Raw genomic sequence first — 25255 nt, 5'->3', positions numbered from 1 at the left:
TTTAACTTATTCTACGATCGATGTTGGATTTAGAAAATCTGCTTTAAATCTTCATGATTCCATACTAATTCCCATCATAAAATATATAGTATATAACCGTGATAATAATTACAAAGATAATAATATTATTTTGGTATTTACACCTTTTACCGTCTGCTTGGCGAAGCTTCTCTCGCCTCGTATCCACTTCACTTTATCACTGATGTTTTCATAAATTCGTGCTAATATGCATTTTTGTCATTTATACGTATAACATTTTGTTATCGTATATTTTTGGAATTTTCATCTTTTGCTCACTTATGTATTTTGCGCTGAAGAGGCATTATTAAAAGCTGATGATAGCTAATATGACACTTGGGTCCAAAATAATCAACAGATAATGCATCTACATCAGCTGTTAGTAATAATAATTATATTGTTGTTTTTGTTTTTTTTTTAATTGCCGCGTATATTTCACTTTCGTTGTTTGTAACACCTAAAACCTAACCGGTTAGTTATGGCGTTATATATACCAAACTGATCACATTAAGAGACGAATTTAGTTCTGGGTGACTACCCATCCGACTGTCAGCGCAATAGCTTAACTAAAAACAGTGAAGCTATAATAACCTTCACAAATAAAACAAGTAAAGAAGGGCTAAGTTTGGGTGCAACCGAACCTGAGGATTAAAATCCAAGCAACTTTATATTTACATACATATACTATATATTAGGGTGATTCAAAAAAAAATTTTTTTTTTCGTTTAGTACTCGGAAAAATAGGTTCCTAGACAACTCTAAGAAAGCCTCTCCAAACATGAGTTTTTAATTGTAACGGGAAGGTCCTCCTACATACAGTTTTCTATTTTTTCTTATTATCAGATAGAAAAATTTATATTTCGCTTCCAACTACTTGAAAAAATATCTTGTTCCTTAGATTTTGTAGGAAATTGAATGCTCTACAAAAAAGGTCTATCATGATTTTTTCGTAAACCCAAACGTTTGAAAGATATTAACAGTTAAAGTTTGATTATTTTTGGGAAAATAATATAAATTTTTCTATCTGATAATAAGAAAAAATAGAAAACTGTATGTAGGAGGACCTTCCCGTTACTAAAAAACCAATCATATAGAGTAAAATCAGCCGAATGTTCGAAAAACCTGATATTAGTTATATAGGGTCTATGCCAAGTTTTAGGCAATTTTTATTTCATTTTCGGTTAGATAACTCACATAATGACTGATATCTGCGGTACAAAGTCACCCGCAAGCTCGAAAATCTTTATATTAGATATATGGAGCGTATTTTTGACATACAGACACATAATTATCAGAGAACAATTGTCCTTGATTTTCAATTATATATGTACATATCTCACACATTGACCGACATTTTCGATTAAAAGTCAACTATAGGTACCGTGGTCCAAATACTCGGTGCCTAGGGGCTTGAGCAGTTTTTGTTGGATTTAAACAATTTTTGGTCATAAGGTGGCACATATTTCGTGCAAGGTTTCATTCCGTTCTATTAATTGCTTCTTGATTTGTGTACTGGAAACTGAACGAATCAAGTGGAATTTAAAATTGTGCTACATGGGAAGTAGGTGTGGTTATTACATAATTACCGTGACATAGGAATATTAAGAGAATGTCACGCATCAAATTTTGTCGAAATCGGTCAGTCGAGTCCCTAGACATGGGATTTCACCAAAAAGTGGGCAGTGCCACGCCAATCGTCCAATTTTTACCCCGGCCCCTATAAAGCCTTGTCATACCATTACGGCAGCAAATTTAACGTCTCTGGCGCATTTACTTATTGATTTATCGCGCTTTTAGTTGTTTTGAACAGTAGGATTATATGAAGAGGGAAGGGGGGTTTCATCCATTTTCACACTATCGGTAGTAGTTTTCGTGCTGGGCGAATTTCGTTGTTGCAGCAATAAACTCATTAGAGGAGGGGCCACGCCCACTTTTTCAACATTTTTTGCCCACAGGTACCCCTTGCTACTGCGATCTTCTGAACGGAAAAGACTTTTATATCTTAATATAGTGCTTAGTTATGGCACTTTATAGGTTTTCGGTATATGGCAATTTGTGGGCTTAGAAGTGATCTGATTACGCCCATCTATGAATTCGAAATTTCTTTTTGTACTAAGGAACCCGCATACCAAGTTTCATCAAGATATCTCAATTTTTACTGACGTTACTGCTTTAATGGACAGACGGACAGACAGTCACCGGGATTTCAACTTTTTTCGTCAATCTGATCAGTTATATATATATATATCCCTATATCTATCTGGATTAGATTTAGGTGATACGTACAACCGTTAGTTATATGCTAAAGTGTTGTGATATCAGCGATCCCGACAAATGAGCAGTTTCTCCGGACTGATCCGCGTATAGAGACAGACGGACAATCGAACGTGTCTAAATCGACTTAGCTCGTCGCGCTGTTCATTTGCGTATACATCAAGGTATGTACATACCCAATATAGAAATCGAAATTACATCGTAAACATCGGCCAATATTTAAGAAATTGTACAACAATGAAGTGAGCGCAAAATATATAGAATATAGTTCAATACAATCGGTTCACAAATTACTCAGCACCCATATAAAATTTGATGTTAAAGATTAATGCAATCAGTCCAGACCTTTCCCTAGCTCCAATATACCCGTTATAGTAATTTCCTACTTTCCAGCTGGCTTTATAGCCGACATATTGATTTTTGTATGATATATTATTGAAATTTCTCAAACTTAATCTGGTTTAACGTCTAAATTTCATATCCCTAATAACAACACTTTCTACTCTCCGGTTCTCTTTCCTTACATAACATATGCAAACATATATTTACATATATATTTATACTCTAGCACCAATTTTGCTACAGAGTATAATAGTTTTGTTCACCTAACGGTTGTACGTATCACCTAAAACTAATCGGGATAGATATAGAGTAATATGTATATATACAAATGATCAGGATGACGAGAAATGTTCAAATCTGGGTGACTGTCTGTCTGCCTGTCTGTGCTAGCTGTAAATTGATATATCTTCATGAAACTTAGTATGCGGATTCCTTAGTCCAAAGAAAATTAGGAGTTTGTGATGGACGTAATCGGACCACTGCCACGCCCACAAAATGCCACTAACCGAAAACAGTACAAGGGATCACAGTATCAAAAAGCATCTGTGGACAAAAAAATTTTAAAAAGTGGACATGACCGCGAACTCTAATAAGTTTAATATACATATCTGCTCAACCACTAAAGCTAAAGCACGAATATTATAAGAATTGTCACATACAGTGTGAAAATAGCTGAAATCGTAAGATCATTAAAGACACTCCCGATATAACGGTACTGTTAAAAACTATTAAAGGCACAATTAATCAATAACTAAATACGCCACAGGCATTAAATTTTACCTCCGAGATTGTATGGGTGGGTTTAATGGAGTGAAAATTGTACGATGACGTAGCACCGCCCACTTTTTGATGAAGTCCTATATCTCGGGACCGATTTCGTTTAAATTTAGTACATGGCATTGTTCTTATTATATATTCTTATGTGACAGTGTAAAAATGAACGAAATCGGATTACAACCACGTCTACTTCCCATATAGCACAATTTTGAATTCCATTTGATTCTTTCACTTTACAGCATACAAATCAAGAAGTAATTAATATAACGGAAAAAAATTTGCACTAATAATTTCTTATGACCAAAAATTTACAAAATCGAATCAAAGCTGTTCAAATATGCGCCGTTTCATAATACCCCCCTCGTAGAAGCCCCCCTCCTTATTTGCGTAGAACTCGGACAGCCACTTTTCACAAGCCTCTTTTGAGTTCAACTTTAGACCAACAAGGGCGCTCGTCATGGACAAGAACAGGTGATAATCACTTGGCGCTATTTCCGGGCTATATGGCGAATGCGATAAAACCTCCTATCCGAGTTCCCCTAGCTTCTGACGAGTCATCAACGAAGTGTGTGGTCTGGCGTTGTCCTAGTGGAACACTACACCCTTCCTGTTGGCCAATTCTGGACGCTTCTGATCGATCGCCTGCTTCAAGCTGTCCAGTTGTTCGCAGTAGATGGTAGAATTAAGCGTGTGGCTATATGGATGCAGCTCATTGTGGATGATTCCCTTCCAATCCCACCAAACACACAGCAAAACCTTTCTGGCCGTCAATCCCGGCTTGGCCACTGTTTGGGACGATTCACCGGCCTTCAACCACGACCGTTTTCGCTTGATATTGTCGTTTGTGATCCATTTTTCGTCGCCAGTCACCATCCGCTTCAAAAATGGGTCGAGTTCGTTCCGTTTCAGCAGCATATCGCAGGCGTTGATTCGGTCCAGAAGGTTTTTTTGCGTCAATTAATGTGTCACCCAAACATCAAGCTTTTTTGTGAATCCAGCCTTCTGCAGATGGCCGGCTGGCTTATCCCTTCCTTACTTGTATGATTTTCTCTTTGATTGAGTGTATATCATTTGAGTTACATAACTATTCATAAATCGAAAAACGCAAATAGATTTGATTTTTAGTATTAGATACTGTAATTTAGTATAACTTAGTTTTTCAGAACATCACTATCAACAAGTGCTGCTAAAAGGGCAACTTCATATGCAGTTTTTGGTTTTTGCAGTTATTTTGGTCTCAGTACTTTATTCAGCTGTTATTTTCTCAAGTGAGAGTAAACTAATAGGCCTCAAAAGCTTGAGCCTTTTTGTCTGGCTCAATCGAATCATTATTATTTATTATTTTCATATACTGCAACACCATATCTAGCTTTTGAGGGCTTTTAGTTTATTCTCACTTTGGTTCGATTAAATTACCTTCTCAAAAAGTACTGGATGGGGAAGATTGTTAATCTCATTCCCCACAGTTTACCTTTTCTACGTATGGCACATTAGATATACAAAAGTTCGGCTTTAAAAATTTGTAATATGGTAGACGATTATAGCATCTATTGCTGAGACCAATATCTATTAATCGAAATATATTCAGTTGCGTAGCTACAACTTCGGGCGCCCGGGGCCAAGGATGTTCTGCCGCCCCCTTTATCTACCTACCAACAAGTTTCATGAGGTGGTTCGAACAAAAGTGAATTTTTACAAAATATCTTCGATATTAAGAATATAAAATTTAGGAACTAGAAGCCACGCAAATTCTGAAGTTCCAAAATTCTCACAATATGGTTTTTGAATAAATTGATAGAAAATTTACAAGACATCTTATTAAAAGCCATAGAAAAAACCCATTTTCGCCCTATATTTTGTACACTTTTGACACAATTTGCAGGAATTTTTGCTCGAATTGGAGTTCGGGAATACCATTTTCGAAAATTTGGTGAAATAAAAGTATTTGTTACATTCAAAGCATAGGGTAACTGTGAGAGAGACACGTCGCTAGACGAAGCTATAATAGTGCATCTTTAAGTTCTATTACTATTTTTAAGAAAGATATAAGCCAAAAGATATAAGACAAATTCAAGGACTGAAGAGTATTCGAGTAAAAATTCATATTTTTCATTGTTATTAATGTTATTACATTGTGAGTGTACAACTCTTTATCTTTTATAATAAATTTAGTAAAAAATGTTGGAAGTATTTTTCTGAATATTAAAAAACAGCGAAGGTCGTTTTGCCGCCCCCAAGACGTTGCGCCCGGGGCGACGGCCCCCTTCGCCCCCCGCTAGCTACGCCACTGAATATATTATAAGGTAAATACATAAATAATAACTTCGTACAATCTCAATCGTATTGATACCGAGTAAGTATTCATGTAAATATATGCATTGGGTATTACAATTTCGATTTTCGTTCAGCTAACATTTAATTACATTTTTCGGTTATCATTTGTTTCAAGTATATTGCCAATGTTGTCGAAAAGATAAGCATTATCACAAATTGCCGTTTTTATATGAACACTTTTATTGGTGCATGCATAATAATTTGGCATATGAATATTTAGTTAATTATAAAAAATGTGCATAATTAAATGGGAACGACAAACCCGACTACGAATTTGTAGAATATACTATATGCTCGCTTTAGGATTATATGCGCCGCAAAGTCTAAATGAATTTGTCTTTAGGGCGATAACTTTATATTTTTATTCAAATTTTTGTGTGGTCCGGGGCCAAATCTTAATTAAATGGACCATAGAGCAGCGAGTTGTAGCCTAATTCGAGCGATTTGGTCAATATCTCTTTGTAATAGTGGGTAAATGATTAATGGACTTCCCTAATATTTACATAAGTACATACATACATACATTATTACATAATTTATACAAACAGAAGAATGGATGGTTTACTACCAAAATATTTTTTAAGAACTTAAAAAATTTCCACAATATCATGAGATCTGGAGGATTTTTTAATTTACATGGGCTACCTTCTATAATTCCGGATTTCACAATCTGGTGTTGCAATCTGACAACTCACAACTTAATCGTAAAATTTGACATTTTTGATGTTTACATACTCAAAAAATTTCGATATACGCACGTTTTTTCTTGTTGCTTACAGTAACTTAAAATATTCATATCGGCCAAAAAATGGAATTATATCACGAACATTTTCGTGCGATTGTTTTTTTACAACTTTCAACGAGGATTAACTCATAAATCAGAATGCATAGACGAACTTAATTACATTTTTGACAATGAGGCTTCATCAAGAACCATTGTGTATATCGACAAAATGGTGAATCAAATCGAGCTCATTGATCACTCAAAGACGAATTTCGTGGAAGTCACCCAAAATCAGATGTAATTTTTAAAACTATTAATGCTGTGCGTAAACTGATATTTGCACGATCCTTATGGGACACGATCCTCCTGTCTAGTTGCAAATTTCAAGTATTTTCCCAAAATCGCTGACTTCAATTTGATGAAATGTTACTGGTAGCGTTCCTCGTTGATATTTTGCACGGTTCTAGAAGCTCATAATACAGCACGCCCTTCCTATTCCACCAAATACAGAGCATTACCCTGACGTCATAGATATTCAACTTTGCCGTTGATTTGGATAGTTAACCAGGTTTCGCATGTGATTTTTTTGATTCTTCGATCAGCATTGTTCACTACAAACGTCCACCCGAAAATGAGAATATATGGTTGATGTTTATTATACATATATTGAACTGATGGAGAAGAACTCCCCATTAAGCAGACACAAAGTTCCACATAAAGTGTCTACAAAAAAGAACGACGTGACGATCTGAAGGTATGGGCGGATAGCAGGGGTCCTCAGAATTGGAGATATTTGTATTTAAAGTTCAAAAATTTCATAAAGAAATTAACATTCACAGTTTGTGTGTTTACATTCATGACAATTGTGTTGTGAAAAACTATTCAAAATTTTTTCCGTTTACTACATAAAGGGACAGTGGCTCAAAAGGATTTTTTTCATTCATATAGATTATATATCATATACATATACTTTAATAAATATAGATAGATTTAAGTTATATATATTTTTTTTTTCTACGTTGGCGGGATTCGGCCGCGCTTAAAAACAATAACTCTGGTCGGTTCAACACCTGGGTTCTTCCAGAGTTCTTTTATGTCAAACTTCTTTCTGCAAGAGCGGCAAAGGGGCGACCCCCTTTGGGTTCGGGAGGGAAACCGAATATACCCGTGGTAAGGCATGCCTGTCGTAAGAGGCGACTAAAATCCACATGCACTGTGTATGACATTAACAGGTCTTGGTTTGAATGTCATCATGGTCTAAGTCAGAACAAGTGCTATAATAATGTTCAAGCGACAAATGTCACCAATCATTGAGTTGGGACTGTGAAATGCTCAAACTGGAAGTAGTAAATGTTACAAGGTCACACCAAAGACTTTAACCTGGTACCACGGGGAGCAGTTAGCCCTTGGAGGTAACTCCAATCTGCTCATTGGGTTTGGCTCTTTGTGGAGATTCGTGGTGGCTGTGGTTTAAACCTAAATGCAGGCAGGGCATTTGTCCAAAATGGAGTCGCATTGCGGCCGGGTGCCGGACCCAGAGTACGGCAGAGGTTTTAGGTCGGCCTCGAACCCGACCAAGGCGGCTAGGGCGTCCCACCCGAACCATTCGGAACCAAGGAATAAGTATGCAGAATGCACTTATGCTTAGGTTCTGAAATGCTGAATGCATTTATGCTTTGGAGCGCTGATCTACGCATTGTATTGATCCACGTGCTTCTAGCAATAGAAAGCACCGTGGAGTTAGGCCTTCGTAGGCAGGAATTCACGTAAAAACACAACGGACTCTGCAAGGGCGACCTCTCAAGTAAATGCTCAAGAAAAAAATCCTCATTTCTTTAGTTGTAGTCAAGTTATTTTTACAGCAGGTTACGCATTGTGAATGATGCACATTAGAAGAGAAAGAGAATAATATAATAATTACGATTTAAGGAATGTGAATGAACATTAGTAGGTTTTATACAAAATTTCAAAATTAACTGATACTTCATAATAATGATTTTAACTAATTTAGGATGCATTTAACAATTACTTTGAATTTCCTTCAAGAAACAATTGTTGATTTCATGTTTCTTCGTAAAACCAGCGTTGCCATATTCGCGTTTTACTGAAAAAAATGTATTAAAAATTAGAACAAGATTTGTTTACAGCTGTATACTTCTTCTTCTTCTTCTTAATTGGCGTAGAAACCGCTTAAGCGATTATAGCCGAGTTAACAACAGCGCGCCAGTCGTTTCTTCTTTTCGCTACGTGGCGCCAATTGGATATTCCAAGCGAAGCCAGGTCCTTCTCCACTTGGTCCTTCCAACGGAGTGGAGGTCTTCCTCTTCCTCTGCTTCCCCCGGCGGGTACTGCGTCGAATATTTTCAGAGCTGGAGTGTTTTCGTCCATCCGGACAACATGACCTAGCCAGCGTAGCCGCTGTCTTTTAATTCGCTGTATACTAGCACAAGAAAATATACCGCAGGAAATTTTCTTGACCATTTGTTAAGCGTTTTTTATATGAAGTTTTTACATTTCTTGAGAGCTGGAAACTACCCTTTATTTCGAAGGAAATAAGACCCGATGAAGCCGCCATACTACAATCGACACCAAATGGTAAAATTTTGAGGTTGCAATTGCGTTTCTTGAAGCAAAAGAGGGTTCGACTCACCGCACCGTTTGTTGACGAAGCCATTAAGCCAGAAATAGACCTATTTTGAGAAGATGAAACTGCGTGTTAATCTTGGACAATTTTCAAGCGTTGTACCAAAATAAAACGTAACATGATAAAATGGCAAAACTGAACACAGTAACAAAATGTATCATAAATTCGTAAACAAACATGACCACCAAGAGCTGCCACGTCATCTCTATTAATAAACGCTGTATTTGAGTGATAAAAAATATTTTTGTTTACGCATATGTATAATGAATATAATATAATGAAGAAGACCCATAGTAACTTTCCATCGCATATTCGGAATATTGGAACAACGTAACGCTAGGCCATCTCTTGGCAAACCTCTGAAATATAGTTATGGGCCAAACTTATAATGTAGCAGATTGTCTTTACACCTCATTTGAAATAAACATTCATAGTTTTACATACATTTTAAAAAAGCGCTGGAAGACACTTTATTAAATCAGACAATTTTTTGTACATAATAATAATAATCTTGCTCAAATAAATCCTTAACACATCATTAAGCATAAAAAATCTTCTTCTGTAAAATGTGATTTTTGGCGATTAGATTATATTCACGAAAAGGGCTCAATATAAGTATTTACTGAAGGCAACATTCATCTGACGCCACACTTTCCAAACCATTGTGCCAATGAGGTACGTAGTCCATATCATAAAATTTCTCGAAAACTTTTACATCTGACACTTTATTGGCTAACGCCTTATAGATCTCTATGCCAGCTATAGCATCATCAGCAGCATATTGAATTTGTTGAGGAGTCAATGTGTCCGCCTCCCAATCGGATCGAATTAGCTCTAAATCTTTTTTCAAGGTACCACCCACAACAGCCTTATACATTTCAGCCAAGTTTTGCGCTTTTGCACCGGTCAGTTTGGCCACAAAACGCAAATCCAATGCGGATTTTGTCGGTAGGTCACATTCTTCCAAATGTTCGCAATCTTTTGCGGTGCCAACACCAACTTTAACCACCTTGCGATCACTTAGTAGATTGCACAGGGACATGGGTATGCTTTCCATTTTACATAATCTTATAACAGCACAATATCCCTTGTGACTGCATAACTGCAATACGGACACATACGGAGCGTCCACCCATTCACAGTCCAAGCCGAGTGCTGGAACTTCATTACAATGCCTGAAAATAGAAATAAACAAAGACAGAATTATTTACAATAGGTTCAAAAAGAAAGCAATCAGCTAATGTCATTGAAGAGATAAAAGTATCTTAAGAACGGTCAACAAAATTATAATAATAGGTCACCTCCATTTTTTAATTGATATATTATTAACATATTTTTTCCTCATAATTTCATATTTATAAGTGCACAAATGTTTTCGATCGGGTTTACTCTGAAGGCCAATCTAAAGAAGCTGTCCCGTTTAACCTCTTTCCAGCAACATACACAGCGACTTCGATGTTTTGGGTGGTTGTCTTCTTAAAGAACCCAGTCCCTGCTTCCTGCCCCAAATCACATATCTGTTGATTGCAGAAATCCACGATGGCTAGTTTACCAAATCCTTATTTTACGATGCATCCCTAAACATGAAATTAACGTGTGTGCTTGAATGATCGCTGGAGTAGCTTGCCTCTTTTAGTGGACCACACAAGCTTCTTTGTGTGTTGGATGACCACAAAGACTCGTCTGTGAAGACCTCTGAGCATGTACAGAGCTATTTTAAGATTTGGAAAGTTCTGATCCTTTGGCAAAACTTTTGCTCTGTTTAGCCATTCATTAAACACTTTAAGTACTGTCAAGACTTTTGAATAGTCAGTTATTATAAGAAAAAAGTCTCGAGTTCAATAAAATTTTTAAACACTATATATTGGATAGTCGAAAAAGTCTTTGCAGTCGTATATCATCAGTGCCACCAATCACATTGTGTCACACCATATAGTGTTGGAAAAATTAAAAATTAAATTCGTCAAAGTTGAGTTACAACTGTTAAAAATTCAAAAAAAAAATCGCTATATTTTTAAATATTTGTATAAAAAAGGTAAGAATGCCACGCAAGCCACCAATGAAATTTGTGAAGTTTACGGAGACGATGCTGTATCAGTTCGTGTAGCACAACAATGGTTCGCTCGCTTCCGTTCTGGAAATTTCGAAATTTCGATTTACACAGATGGAATAATGTGTCTAGGAAAAATGGCAAAAAGAAATCGACCAAAATGGTACATATGTATTTGTTTATTTATTTATTATTATAAATATTAAAAACGAAATAAGTTGAAATTTTATGAGAAATACGAAAAGACTTTTTCGACTACCCAATATATTTGTTGAAGCTCTCAATTACACTGTGGAATCATCGCCGTTTCGTGATATTTAAAACTAAACAAAACCAAACTACGCAGCTGTCGCGACTACACGAAGCTACATATAATACATTAAAAGATAACGTGAAAATGTTAAATATGAAATGTGATTTTAGAAACTTGTTCAATCGGAAACCAAGGGACGTATATTTTTAGCGCTACATCAATTTTTGCGAATTTTCAGACTTGTAAAAATGTGTTTCGTTTTTTTAACGAAATAATTATCAATAAATTTTTTACAAAAAAAGTGTCAATAGTAAAAAAAATACAAGGTTTACCATATATTACTCTAAAGCCACAAATAAATTATCAACTAAATACTTGTGATAGTATTCGCGTACACTGCCAAAAGTGCATTCCAGTATTGGGAGCATTTCCTTCAAAATTAATGAAACAGTGGACTACGCAATACACTTTGGCGATATTGACGATTGTGGGTAATTTATGTGCCACGATTCCGATTACCTTGGCGGTCGGGAACTGAAAACGAATTTCGTTATAAATGGGGTATGTGCGGAGAGGGGAGCTTGGGTAAATCTTAGAATAACATCCCCGATTTCGGTGTTAAAATTAGTATGTACGGATAGAGGAGGCCCTTCACATCAAGAAAAAAATATGTATGTATGTAAGTATATAGTTGCCGCTGACTTATGGTTTTTGAGATATTTGCATTTAAAGTTCAAAAATTCAACTATTTAAAGTGCGTGTTTCTCCGATTTGTAATAAATTTTACATTTATATTTTTAACTTTTATATCCACTAATACTTCACTAATTCGTTTCTACCTATTTATATATACATATTTTACACTGAATAGTTTTCAATAATTTTTCTTTTGAATAGCCGGAATAAAAAAGCAATCGACCGAAATTGAACGATTCAAATAATTTACAAATTAAAATGTTGAAAAACAAAACAAACAAAAATTGTACAAAATTTGTATGGAAAAAAGTTACTTTTTGGAAGCATCCAATTTTCCGACTTTTCCTCATGAAAAGTACAAGGTATTTTTATTTCTAAACCTTCCCAGATCCACGACGAACAACCTCTGAAAATTTCATCAAGATTGGTGCAGCCGTTCTCTTAGCGTTACTAACAAACAAACATTCATTCATTTGTATGGTAAAAATAAAAGGGCTGTTTTTAGGGGTTTTCCGGAAATTAATCGGGTTTTTCTTGCCGTAAAAACCCTCCTTGAACCGCAACGAATCTTTTAAAAAAAGAATTGGCAAAATTGGTCCAGGCGTTGTTGAGTTATGCGCTTAGCAACACATTTTGCGATTCATTTTTATATAAGTACATATGTAAGTACATATAAGATATAAGATAAGATTTAACTTTTGTTCAATTATTTTTGTTCACACAATAACAAAAGAATTGCCTTCTAACAATTAATAGTTCCTTTGCGTGTTGAAGGAGTACGACACAAAAGAACTGAAGACATATGTACATACATACATAAGTCTAAAAGTGTGGTTGCACTAAATTCCTATGAGTAGGTGTTAAAATATTTCATACGGATTTAATAATTTGTGATGAAAAAGACATATGTACTATACTTATGTTTTCTCACTTCCGTAAAATCTTAACGGCTTCAACACATTGTTGGAAGTTCTCAATCAATTCGACTTTTTTCTCGGAAGACGTGTTCAGCAAGTGATATAGTAGGCCAGCACCTACACCTATAGCAACGGATTGCAATATATTTGGTCCAGACATAGTTATTAACTAACGACTTTGTTTATTCCGTTTGAAAATACTTTTTACTTCACAAGAAAATTAAATTTTTGCTACACTTTATTTCACAACCTTGCGCGTTGCAATAGCACTGATTCAATGAAAGTAGCACAGTAGAAACCATGAAAATAACGATCAGATTTGACATACGGGACGTGGCGTTTTATCATGTGATTCCCCTTTTTATATATACCACATACATATGTATGTACATATAAATAAGTACATAACTTGTAATCAAGATGGACTTTGACAATAAATTGCCAGATCGAGCGGACAACGAAGTTGCCAGAATGTTCAAGTTTTTTTTAGGTTTCATGTTATTTTGGAAACAATCTACTATTGAAGGGCTGCCGGATTGTGCATATAACACTGTTCTAGCTTTCTAGCTTTCGTGTAAAGAGCAATTGAGATATAAATAAGAAGTTTTAAGCCCGAATAATGAGTTAATATTGTAATTAGAAATAAGTATAAGTGTATAGCTATTAAATTGGGTGTTAATAAAACTCCAAGTCAATCCAGTTATCAAACTCAAGATTGAGTTACAAAGTAGAGGATTTATGGAAAAATCCGTTACAATAGCAATAAGTGGAAGAAATGTCGATGGTTGGCCGCTATTGAATCGATATTTATGGCAGTCATGCACTATCGTAGTGTATATGTCATCAAAATTATTATGCATTGAGCTTTACAAATTTGACATGTGTCACAGTAAAATATAATTACTAAATCAATTTAAACAGAGAAATCGATCGATTTATTCAAATAAGTATGATTATTCCGTAGTTTTAAAGTAAATAAAAATTATAATGTAAGGGATGTTCGAGCAAGCAAATAACTGCAGCAATATTGCGACAGTGTTGCTTTTCTGCAGATACTCAGCTGATGCAACATTTTTGCGTCTAATATGATGCCTTGCGATACTGCCGCAGTGATTGAGACTCGAACATCCCCGTATTTGCGTTATTTTAAAGAAAACGTCGGATTTCACTCACACCTAGTGTGGCCAGCACTAAGAAAGGCTTGGAATTACAGCAGCACGGATACGGAGAAAGATTTATCCATTGAGACCGAGAAGCAAAACTACGCAAAATATAATAAAATATGCAAAGTTGGAAAATAATTACCGACAAAGTCGCTTTTATTCACCAAGTTGGATGACTTTGACATTGAAGTTCTCTTCCATTAGTTCGTTGACGGTATGTAGAAAATTTCCTTCTACCACAAGGGCACCATCGGTTGTGTTCGAGCTGCTTAATAATTACCGCAGTACTGCAACCGTGTTGCTAAGTCGATACTCTGTTGCTGATGCTCAGCTGATACTTTCCTGCAATACTGCAGTAATTATTTGGTGCAGAACGTGTTGCTTACAAATATGGAAATTTTAACGAAGATAATTGCTGACGAAATGTTGAAAAATGGATGTGACAATTTTATGAAAAATAATAAGAAAAGAAAATGAAGATAAAATCGTTTCTTGTCTAAAGAATACTCCAAAAAAGAACAATGATAAAAGTAAAAAAATTAATATTTAATACAAAATTAACAATTCAAAATGTTTATGAAGCTACTAGGCTTTCTCCCGACAGCCTGTTCTTAGTGCTTTAGTAGATAATTTACCAACATTATCGAAAGCAGTAGGTAAAGTACCCCTGCCCATTTGGTACCCCTGTTAACCTCACGAGATAACTTTGCACGACCCCACTCCCCACTGTATATTCCTCTTTGCGATAGAATGGTCGTAGAATGGCCGTAGTCTATCGCAAAGAGGAATATACATACATATATATACAGCGTGCAGAGCTTTGCTGTGGGAATGCTGGGTCCTTAACAGTTTTATCCTCAGTATTCTACTCCTAATGTTCAAGTAAATAGACTAGTTTTCAAACCTTAGGTACATACATGGACTAATCTAACACGGTTCACGTAGAAGGAGGAGAGCCAGATGATATGATCAGAGAAGGAATGATCGTCTACAACTCTCCACCTCCAAGTTCCTCCTATTGCAAACAGGTTTTCACAATATATGTACATATAAAATCGAAAAGTAACACCTTTCGCATTTATGCCCGATTTTCCGAAATAATGAGATCCGAGCTATTATCTGAGCCGATTATATCGCCGGACTTCTTCGTTTGGCCTCCACTAGAGATACAGAGGTGGCTCCACCTCATCGTCATGGGAATATAGATCGAGACAAGTCAAAGCTCTCCTGCACTGTCCTCTAGCCTTGCGGTGACGAAAACTTCGTCGTGGGTATTCTTCTTCTTCTTTACTAGCGTAGACACCGCTTACGCGGTTATAGCCGAATTAACAACAGTGTGCCAGCCGTTTCTCCTTTTTGCTATGTGGCGCCAATTGGAGTTTACAAGCGACGCCAGGTCCTTCGTGCTCTTCCTCTGCTTCCTGCTTTTAATCCTTCTTTACAAGTTTTTATACTCTCGCAACAATGTTGCTAACGAGAGTATTATAGTTTTGTTCACATAACGGTTGTTTGTAAGTCCTAAAACTAAAAGAGTCATATATAGGGTTTTATATACCAAAGTGATCAGGGTGACGAGTAGAGTCGAAATCCGGATGTCTGTCTGTCCGTCCGTCCGTGCAAGCTGTAACTTGAGTAAAAATTGAGATATCATGATGAAACTTGGTACACGTTTTCCTTGGCTCCATAAGAAGGTTAAGTTCGAAGATGGGCAAAATCGGCCAACTGCCACGCCTACAAAATGGCGGAAACCGAAAACCTATAAAGTGTCATAACTAAGCCATAAATAAAGATATTAAAGTGAAATTTGGCACAAAGGATCGCATTAGGGAGGGGCATATTTGGACGCAATTGTTTTGGAAAAGTGGGCGTGGCCCCGCCCCCTACTAAGTTTTTTGTACATATCTCGGAAACTACTATAGCTATGTCAACCAAAGTCTACAGAGTCGTTTTCTTCAGGTATTTCCATACACAGTTCAAAAATGGAAGAAATCGGATAATAACCACGCCCACCTCCCATACAAAGGTTATGTTCAAAATCACTAAAAGTGCGTTAACCGACTAATAAAAAACCGCAGAAACACTAAATTTTACGGAAGAAGTGGCAGATGGAAGCTGCACCCAGGCTTTTTTTAAAAATTGAAAATGGGCGTGGCGCCGCCCACTTATGGACCAAGAGCCATATCTCAGGAGCTACTATACCGATTTCAATGAAATTCGGTATATAATATTTTCTTAACACCCTGATGACATGTACGAAATATAGGTGAAATCGGTTCACAACCACGCCTTCTTCCAATATAAAGCTATTTTGAATTCCATCTGATGCCTTCTCTGTATAATACGAGTATAAACATTAGGAACCAATGTTGATAGCGGAATAAAACTTTACAAAAATACGGTATTTGAAAAATATGTAAATGACGTATAATGAAATCTCGATTATCACTTTACCATGCGAGAGTATAAAATGTTCGGTGACACCCGAACTTAGCCCTTCTTTACTTGTTATTAATGTTTTTTCCAAAATCAAAATACAATGATAATAGCAAATAAATTTCCAAAGCTTTTATAGACTGTAATAACTTTTTATGTAGCGTATTTCTGATTCTTATCGATTCTCGTTCACTTCTGAATATCGAGAGTATCGATATTTCGAAAACAATCAATTCAAAACAGTGGTGCCATATATGTACATATATATATACATATATCGCGCATAATCTTACCGTAATTGTTTTATTATGCTGTTTTCTGTCTTTTTTATCACATCAAAAGGATAAAAACCAACCGCGCCGATCTTACCGATAAAAAATCTATAAAAACGTGTTTATTTTTTAATTGAACCATTTTTTGGTAAATGTTCAGCAGAGCGGCTTTTCCGAAAACGTGCACCAATTTTCACGGGAAATGTCTTAAAAAATTCGTTTTTAATTCCGATTCACGAATATATATGGCGCGTTATCTATTTTTATGTTTTTTTTTTTGTAATATAAGCAAAAAGGAATATTATGATTTTGCACGATATTAACGCTATAAATGGCGGCACTGTTCGAAATTCAATTGGGTACTAGTGATACAAACAGCGATCGGATTCGAAATATCGATACTCTCGACATTCGAGTCTGAACGAGAATTGGTAAAAATGAGAAATACACAATCGGAAAATAATTGGAAAAATATAAGAAATTAAAATATCGATATTCTCAATATTCGGGTCTGAAAGAGAATTGGAAAAAATGAGAAATATATAATAGAAAAATTTATAATTCATTATTATTGCAGAAAGAAGAAGTTGGACACAGAAGAATTATGAACGCCGGGGTGTTGGACCGACCAGGGTTATTTTTTTTTCGAGCGCTCGATCGATAATTCGAAAACGATCAGTTCATGAACCCATTCGAACTCACAGCAGTGATGCCATAATTTCGAACATACCTTGCCATTTTTGTTGAAGTGAAGTGATCGTGAAGTTTTTCATATTTTTATAAAAATAACATAAAAACCAATTTCTCTTGTTAAATTGCTAAACAGCATCAATAATTACGTGTATATAATTTAAAGAAAATATATTTTTAACATCTAAAGACGTGTAAAGTGCAAAAGTGAAGAAAATATTGTTTTTAAAAGCACGCGCCTAACATATTCGTAAAGTAGAACTAAAAACGAGTATTTTAAGACATTTCCCGTGAAAATTGCTGCACGTTTTCGGAAAAGCCGCTCTGCTGAACATTTACCCATTTTTTGAAAAAAGCCGCTATTTTGAACAATTACCCAAAAGATATATTATTATATTTGGCACGATTCCGATTACTTTGGCGGAGGGGTAAAAAAAACGAATTTCCGTATAAATGGGGTATCTACGGATAGGGGAGCTCCTCCAGAGGAGGAATATCCAAAAATAATGTAAAAATTACTAATATTTTTTAAAATATTCACGATTAAAAGTTCAGAAATTTGCACTAAGAACACATAATATTTCTCTATGTTTCACAAAAATTTTTCACATTTTTTACTTTGTATATTTAAATACACACTCTAAGCTTTGAAATAAGCTCACATTTCACATTTATTTTTAAAATTTTAAGCTAAATTTTTTAATTTAAAAATCACTTAGCACACTCATCGTTGAAAAGGTTAGATTGTTTACAATTATGAGGAAAACGAGCCTTGCCACATCTTAAACAGTAAATATGTAGGATTTTTAACAATTTTTCTTTGTTTGTTTTATCGCGTGATTCTTTTTTCTATATTAACCATAAAAAATACTTTCTACATAAGTATATGTGTAATACGTAATTTATGTGACTGAAGTACTTTCGCGAAGTACTCCTTTATGCATTGGCGGCCTTCGGCCGCGCTTTAAAAAAATAACCCTGGTCGAGCGAATACCCGGGGTGACTGAAGTACTTTCGCGTAGTACTCCTTTCTGCGTTGGCGGCCTTCGGCCGCGCTCTAAAAAAATAACCCTGGCCGAGCGAATACCCGGGGTGACTGAAGTACTATCACGTAGTACTCCTTTCTGCGTTGGCTGCCTTCGGCCGCGCTCTAAAAAAATAACCCTGGCCGAGCGAATACCCGGGGTGACTGAAGTACTATCACGTAGTACTCCTTTCTGCGTTGGCGGCCTTCGGCCGCGCTCTAAAAAAAATAACCCTGGCCGAGCGAATACCCGGGGTGACTGTAGTACTTTCGCGTAGTACTTCTTTCTGCGTTAAAAATAAAAAACATATTAACTTTTTGCTGACAGATATAATAACCAAAAAATATAACCACTTTATATCCGAAACTCATACTTTAAATATAATAACATATATATCGTCACCTAAAATACAAACCAATGTATCATAAAAAATAAATGGAAATCGCTGACAGATATAATAACCAAAAAATATAACTACTTTATATCCAAAACTCAAATTTTGTTTCAATATGAGTGCATAATAACCAAAAAATATAACCACTTTATATCCAATATTGAAATAAAATTTAAGTTTTCGTTATAAAATGGATAAATTTTGATTATTATATCTGTCAGCGATTTCCATTTATTTTTTATGATACACTGGTTTGTATTTTAAGTGACGATGTATATATTATTATATTTAAAATATGAGTTTCGGATATAAAGTGGTTATATTTTTCGGTTATCATGCACTCGTATTGAAACAAAATTTGAGTTTTCGTACTGTACTGTACTGTACACCTTACACTTTATTACGTAATATTATTATATAATATTACTTATACATGTATATAATATTACTTATTTGCTTAATAAATTTAAAAAAGAAAATATCCATATGCATGAATAGAGGAATTTTTGCGAAAAAGAGGAATTTCAGCGAATTGCCTTGTCATCACATGACAGCGCTCCATTTCTTCGTAATTTTTGGTAAACAAATGAGGTTCAAAAGAGTGTAAAATGTAATTTTTAAAATAAAGATTTTTTATATAAAAAACCTACTAAAAGTGTAAAATGTGGATTTATTTAAGAGATTATAGTGTAATTTAATTTATTTGAAGAGAAAAATGTGAATAAAGTGTGTTTAACGTGGTGAAATAGCTTCTTGAAATGTTCGAATTTTGCGAATTTTTGAACTTTAAGGTCGAATATCTCCTAAACTAAGCGGTTTTAAGCGTATTTTTTAATCAGGAGGACTTCCTCTTTCCAACGGTACCTTCAAATCGCGGCGCCAAAGAAATCGGAATTGTGCCGAAATCGGAATTGTGCCTTATATTTGCTATATAGCAATGATATTTGTAATATAAATGGATTAGTACAAACAAGTTATTTCCCAAACTTATGAGCAATTATACACAGCTTATCAATAGACGCTGAACGACATTAATCACGCCGTCAAAATTGAGCTCCGCGGCGTTACATTTTATTGAACAATAAACAAAAACAGCTGATCACGAAGTTGTTTAGACAATATAAATTTTTAAAAATAATTTTTAATTGTTAATCAACAAAATATGTCCCTAGGCTACACATTTTTAGGCTGTCCACTTTTAGTAAACATCGACAACAAAGAAATACTTTATGAAGTGAGTGCATAAAGCATAAATAATTAATTTATACATTGATGAATTTACTTTTCATAGATTCTTAACTACTCGGTTGATGTGCTGCTCGGCAATAGCGATGAACATCAAATGGAAAAACATTGCCACAAATATGGATTTCAGAATGTTTACGATTTTATGTTGATGACACGGAAAATTGCACGCGCCTATAAATCTCACTATGAAAATGAGAATTCCAGCGAAGCAGAATTGCTATATGAATTTAGCAATTTAAGTCCTGAATTTCAACGTTTGGTACCAACTGTGTATGAAGCGCGGAAATCGGAAATTGAAAAATATATGCTACAACTACATAATGCTCAGGATAATCCTCTAATACTGTCTTTCGACTACGATGCTCGTATAGTAATTGGCGATAGCAGTTTCGCTCAAAACTTTCGAGAACTAATAAGAATATATTTTAATTGTTGCGATGGAAATGGAAAATTAAGTAAGCTACATTTCGAAATGGACTTAAATAAACTGAACGAATTTATTTCTGCTTTAGAAGTAGCAGTGGATAAAGGCGATGAAAATCATGCTTAAACCAAAAAAAATGTTTTAGTAAACGTGTGGCAATTCTTTTTTATCCTTTTTTGGGTGAAAAGTTCTGCTTAAAACCAGCCCAACTTTTAAAATCTTTCGAAAGTGTACGATTTGAAACAACACATATATGTTTCGTGTCTAACATTTACCTTGAGTTTATTTCATTCACTTCGAACTCAGTGAAATTCGATTAAAATGTACATTGCAACATATGTATTTGTGTGATATAAATACAATGGATTTATACGACTATATGCATGTGGTAATGAATTTTCATTACTTGTATTATGCTAAAGGATACTTATATTATTTATAATTTATAAGCCATTCTAAGACAACAAATTTTATTCATAACAATATTCTTATCAACATATAAAAATTAGCTACAATAAAAAAAAAATATATATATATATCCTTAAATACCACCTAAGAGGGAGCAATGAAAAACTTATAATGTAGTGAACGTAACTGTAACCTCGATTACGAATGGTTAACCTTTTTAGAATATTATATTTTATTAATCATATATTTAGCAAAATGAAAAGCCGATCATCCAATTCCAAAGAGGTGCTGTTGCATGCCGTAGCGCATGATTTTGGCTAGGCTGCATATATATGCTTACTCAACTAACCCCGGCAGAGAGATACTGATTTTTATAGTAGTATGCACAAATGCCAACCAAAATGGAGAAAGCTGTTGTCACGATCATTGATTTCGGCGTGAGCATTTGTGGAAGCCAACGTGCCAAGTTATTGTTACCAGCACGGGCATTACGAGCAAGTTGTTTCCTTCGCTCTTGAATTCGCTTCTCTTCTAATTGTCTTTGGAGTTTTCTATAAAAAAAATATGTTTTTAATTTTAATGTTAATTTCAAATTATATTGAGAAAACTTACTCTTTTCGCACCAGTTCCTCGACATGTTTTTCAATTACTGTCAGTGAATATTTATCATATAATAAACTCGCAGTATTTAAAAGTTCTTCAAAGGGCAGATCATCGGGAAGCTAAAAACATATGAATTTAAAAGGTTACTGCATAAAATATATATTTTGAATAATTGTACGCATTTACCCTAGATAAAAGACAGTGTACTGAGGCCATGTCACAGTCAACCTTTAGTATATCTTCAGCTCGATACAATATAATAGCAGCAGTCACGAATATTGGCATATAAATTGGCGATGCCAAAAAATAGTCATATAGACGCACTACATCTTTATATGAATTTAAACTGTGTCCAAACCATGTCAAATACCAAGGCAATGCAAAAAGTGTTCCAACTGCAGATTGTTGTAGAAATTGAAACAAATGCGAATTTTCTAAATCTACCAGCGGCCATATAAACATCAAACGTTTTTGGGTGGCATCCATTGTTTCTTGCATACATTCCGAAAAATGGTTGGTCGATAATTCCTCCATAACCGCAAATGCTACCTCTTCACCAACGACTAACAAAAATGTAACAGCTACATCGTGATATCCTTGATAGTATCGTAAATTCGGGTATTTCTTTATGACACGCAATATTAAAACCGTCAATTGGTCTTGTAATGCGATGCGTTGCTCATATGGAATGCCGGGCGGAAAACGCTTAAGCGATCTATTGACATCAAGCACCACCTGCTGGTATTCTGGATGTGTTTGTAAATCTTGTAGACTGGGCGCAGGTTCTAAAGAGGATGTATCAACACCAGCCAATTGTGGCCAAAGCAACCGTCGCAACTCATCATTGACTAATCCATGGTCGGAACGTGCAATCTCCTGCAGCTTTGAAAGTGGAATATTGCCATTGTGCTCTATCAATAAACGTTCGATTTCCAAACGTTTTTGTTGTTCTTCACCACTTTCTGGACCTAAAATGTAATAATAATTATATACATACATATATCCCAACTAAGTTTATTAATATAGCTACATTTCTCAAAACACAATTCCTGTGGTTGATCGATTTTTATTTCACTGTTTTGATGATTCGCTTCATTCTCTTGGCTCGTCATACTGCCAACTTATGTTTAGATGTGTAAGCTGAGTAATGAAATTTTAAAATCCTTTGTAGTCGTTCATGTGCTATAATTATTATTGTAATTTTTATTCCAGTGCAATCATTACAAATGCAATATATAGTATTTTTATTTGCAAATTAAGTGAAGAAAGGGCACCTGTGCACTGTCAACTAACTGCAGAGTTGCCAGACTTAGCGCTTAAAAAATTTTTCGTGACGTGTACAATAATGAAATATGAAATAAATGGTGTTTATATAAATTATTAAATCGAATAAAAATTTATGTTCGAAATTATCGATTTATATCCAAAATTTTTTTCAATTCCTGTTTTGTACCGTATAGAAGCTATAAATACTGCATTAACAGACTCTGATTTATTGATCTGGCATTACCACTTTTACAGTTGGTAATTAATAGCTGATTCACATACAATTTTTCTTCGTTTTGTTTCAGACATTTGCGCTGTGAGAAAATGTCAATGTAATGTTTTGTATGAATACCTTCACATCGAAACAAAACGCAGCAAACCGAAGAAGAAGTTTCGGGGAACTCACATCTTTTTGCACTTTGCATTCGCCATTTTCTATTAAAGAGTAGAACGGAACATTCTGGCAGCCCTTTTGAAATTGTCAAGCAAATCAAGGAAAGTCGTTTGCGGATCGCCTACAAGAATCTCACTTTTTAAGTCCCTTGCGTCAACGCAACCAACTGATATGACATGATCTAGGATTCGTAAATTAAGTACCCAGTCGGTTTTAGAAACTTTATTCACTTATTAATAGAACGTATTTGCATTCCTTCGAATTGAGATTACGTGACTAAACCCTAGAAAAGTTCACAAATACTTTTCTTATGCCGGGCTGACGGATACGTATTAGCCTGAGTAACCGCCGCCGCAGCAGCGACAAAAATTCCTCATGTCCATAGATTTTGTATGGTACATACCTAAATAAACGCAGCGGCAATGCTGAATGCTGAAGGTTTGTTCACATCAAGGCGGCGGAAAGCCAAGAGAACTTTTTATAATAAAAGCATGGAAAGCAAAGCGTTCTTTCTGACATACCCTTAGCATGTAAACAGAGCGAAGAAATTTTTATGTGATTCAGTCTTAACGCTTGTTATGTAGCATCTCTGTTAAGTATGTAGTTACAGCATTATTTAAGTGGTAACGTCATATTATTTAGAATTTTATGATAAATTTCACGAAGTATACAAAAGACATACAGTACACATAAACAAAAGTTTAATTTTTCATTATGCATATAGCTTTATTTAAAAAAAGTCTTTTCACATGATTTTAAATTGTGCAAATATTTTTTGCTGGCTTAACTATATTAAAATAAATTTCGAAGAAAATTTAGGTAATATTTAAATTTTTGCAGCAATTATGTCGCACATTCAATGTTAAATATATTTTCGATTTGCGATTTGTATATAAATACCTTAAGAGTATTGAAGATAACCTTTTTTACATTTAAACTTATTTTATTCTCACGTTGACGTTCTATAAGTATTATTTAAATCGAGAAATAATATTATAAACTTGCGTACCTACTGGCAAAGTGCGGCATTATTGTTTATTTTTCTTTAGCATATTTAAGAAAATGTTATGTACGTATGCATGTAGTATGTATGGTATGTATGTAATATATGTAAGTTTACATTTGTTATATGTAGTACCAATGGCGATTTTATGTCTCACGTCATTTAATAATTATTTTAGTGATGTTTGTTTTTTTTTTGTTAGGATCTATAAGGATATATGAAAATAGTTATAAAAACACGTTATTAAAATATACTAATATTGGATATTTCACGAGCTATCGCATAATTCAATTTAAACATTTTACTTATTACTTTAAGACTTAAATTTAAATAAAAAGGCTATTGTAATTTTTTAGTTTAATGTTAAATTATTATACATACAAAGTGTAAATTTTTTGTTGATTGTTTTATTTTATAGTAAAGTTATTTGCAATAAGTTTTTCTTTTATCAAAATAGTGGTTATAATCTTTTTTCAAATCGAAAAGCATTTTGTTAAGTAAAATATTAACATCAGCAATCACACTTGATAATATCAGGGGAGGAAGGGGGGATTATCGTTCATTGTCTAATTCACAGATTCAAGTAGCTAATAAATATTTATAAAAAAACAGCGATAATTAATTTGTTAATTCATATAAATAAAAAATAGCCTTTCTAAGAAACTAGTTTTTTTGGTTATTGTAGTCATCGTGTTAGCTTCTATTGACGTCGACATCAAAACTGTGCTAATTTTTTATTTAACGAGACATTTAGAATACTATTCTATCATTCTTGGATATCTTTTTTTGAAATTTGGATTATTGCCAAAGGCAAATTTTCGGAGAAATTTTTCAGACTGAATTACTATAGCACATATCTGCCATACATACTGAATGATGAAAATCAACTTCTAGTATAGAAAA

At 34.6% G+C, this 25255-nt stretch overlaps 3 protein-coding genes across 4 annotated transcripts; 1 reads left to right on the top strand and 2 right to left on the bottom strand.

The window, feature by feature from the left end:
- Positions 1-9547: 9547 nt before the first annotated feature.
- LOC120768567 (exonuclease 3'-5' domain-containing protein 2-like) lies at positions 9548-13317 on the bottom strand. Its single transcript, XM_040095313.1, has 2 exons — positions 13044-13317; positions 9548-10288 (listed from the first exon to the last, which is right to left on the bottom strand). The coding sequence occupies exons 1-2, from the start codon at positions 13187-13189 to the stop codon at positions 9733-9735; spliced, it is 702 nt and encodes a 233-aa protein (XP_039951247.1). The 5' UTR covers positions 13190-13317; the 3' UTR covers positions 9548-9732.
- A 6679-nt stretch (positions 13318-19996) lies between these two features.
- Positions 19997-21058, top strand: LOC120768633. Of its 2 annotated transcripts, XM_040095399.1 has the most exons (3): positions 19997-20240; positions 20298-20709; positions 20767-21058. In XM_040095399.1, the coding sequence occupies exons 1-3, from the start codon at positions 20169-20171 to the stop codon at positions 20802-20804; spliced, it is 522 nt and encodes a 173-aa protein (XP_039951333.1). In that variant the 5' UTR covers positions 19997-20168; the 3' UTR covers positions 20805-21058. The 2 variants fall into 2 exon arrangements, with proteins under 2 accessions (XP_039951333.1, XP_039951332.1); XM_040095398.1 differs by having other exon boundaries at positions 19998-20240; positions 20298-21058.
- LOC120768632 (TBC1 domain family member 20) lies at positions 20931-22977 on the bottom strand. The gene is made up of 4 exons (XM_040095397.1): positions 22720-22977; positions 21876-22657; positions 21699-21808; positions 20931-21637 (listed from the first exon to the last, which is right to left on the bottom strand). Exons 1-4 carry the CDS (start codon positions 22799-22801, stop codon positions 21427-21429), a joined length of 1185 nt encoding a protein of 394 aa, XP_039951331.1. The 5' UTR covers positions 22802-22977; the 3' UTR covers positions 20931-21426.
- Between the last annotated feature and the right edge of the window lie 2278 nt (positions 22978-25255).

The sequence above is a fragment of the Bactrocera tryoni genome, chromosome 2 (genome assembly GCF_016617805.1).
Source record: "Bactrocera tryoni isolate S06 chromosome 2, CSIRO_BtryS06_freeze2, whole genome shotgun sequence".
Taxonomy (NCBI): Eukaryota; Metazoa; Arthropoda; class Insecta; order Diptera; family Tephritidae; genus Bactrocera; species Bactrocera tryoni.
This window is presented reverse-complemented; position numbering and strand designations above follow the sequence as displayed.

What these genes read in the sequence shown, in the direction of transcription:
- LOC120768567 (XM_040095313.1), bottom strand. Translation starts at nt 13,189, where the DNA reads ATGTCTGGACCAAATATATTGCAATCCGTTGCTATAGGTGTAGGTGCT. An exon ending in GCCGTTAAGATTTTACGGAA is followed by an intron (nt 10,289 to 13,043) that starts GTGAGAAAACAT and finishes TTCTATTTTCAG; the next exon opens with GCATTGTAATGAAGTTCCAG.
- LOC120768633 (XM_040095398.1), top strand. Translation starts at nt 20,169, where the DNA reads ATGTCCCTAGGCTACACATTTTTAGGCTGTCCACTTTTAGTAAACATC. An exon ending in ACAAAGAAATACTTTATGAA is followed by an intron (nt 20,241 to 20,297) that starts GTGAGTGCATAA and finishes TACTTTTCATAG; the next exon opens with ATTCTTAACTACTCGGTTGA.
- LOC120768632 (XM_040095397.1), bottom strand. Translation starts at nt 22,801, where the DNA reads ATGACGAGCCAAGAGAATGAAGCGAATCATCAAAACAGTGAAATAAAA. An exon ending in GGAATTGTGTTTTGAGAAAT is followed by an intron (nt 22,658 to 22,719) that starts GTAGCTATATTA and finishes ATTACATTTTAG; the next exon opens with GTCCAGAAAGTGGTGAAGAA. An exon ending in TACACTGTCTTTTATCTAGG is followed by an intron (nt 21,809 to 21,875) that starts GTAAATGCGTAC and finishes ATATGTTTTTAG; the next exon opens with CTTCCCGATGATCTGCCCTT.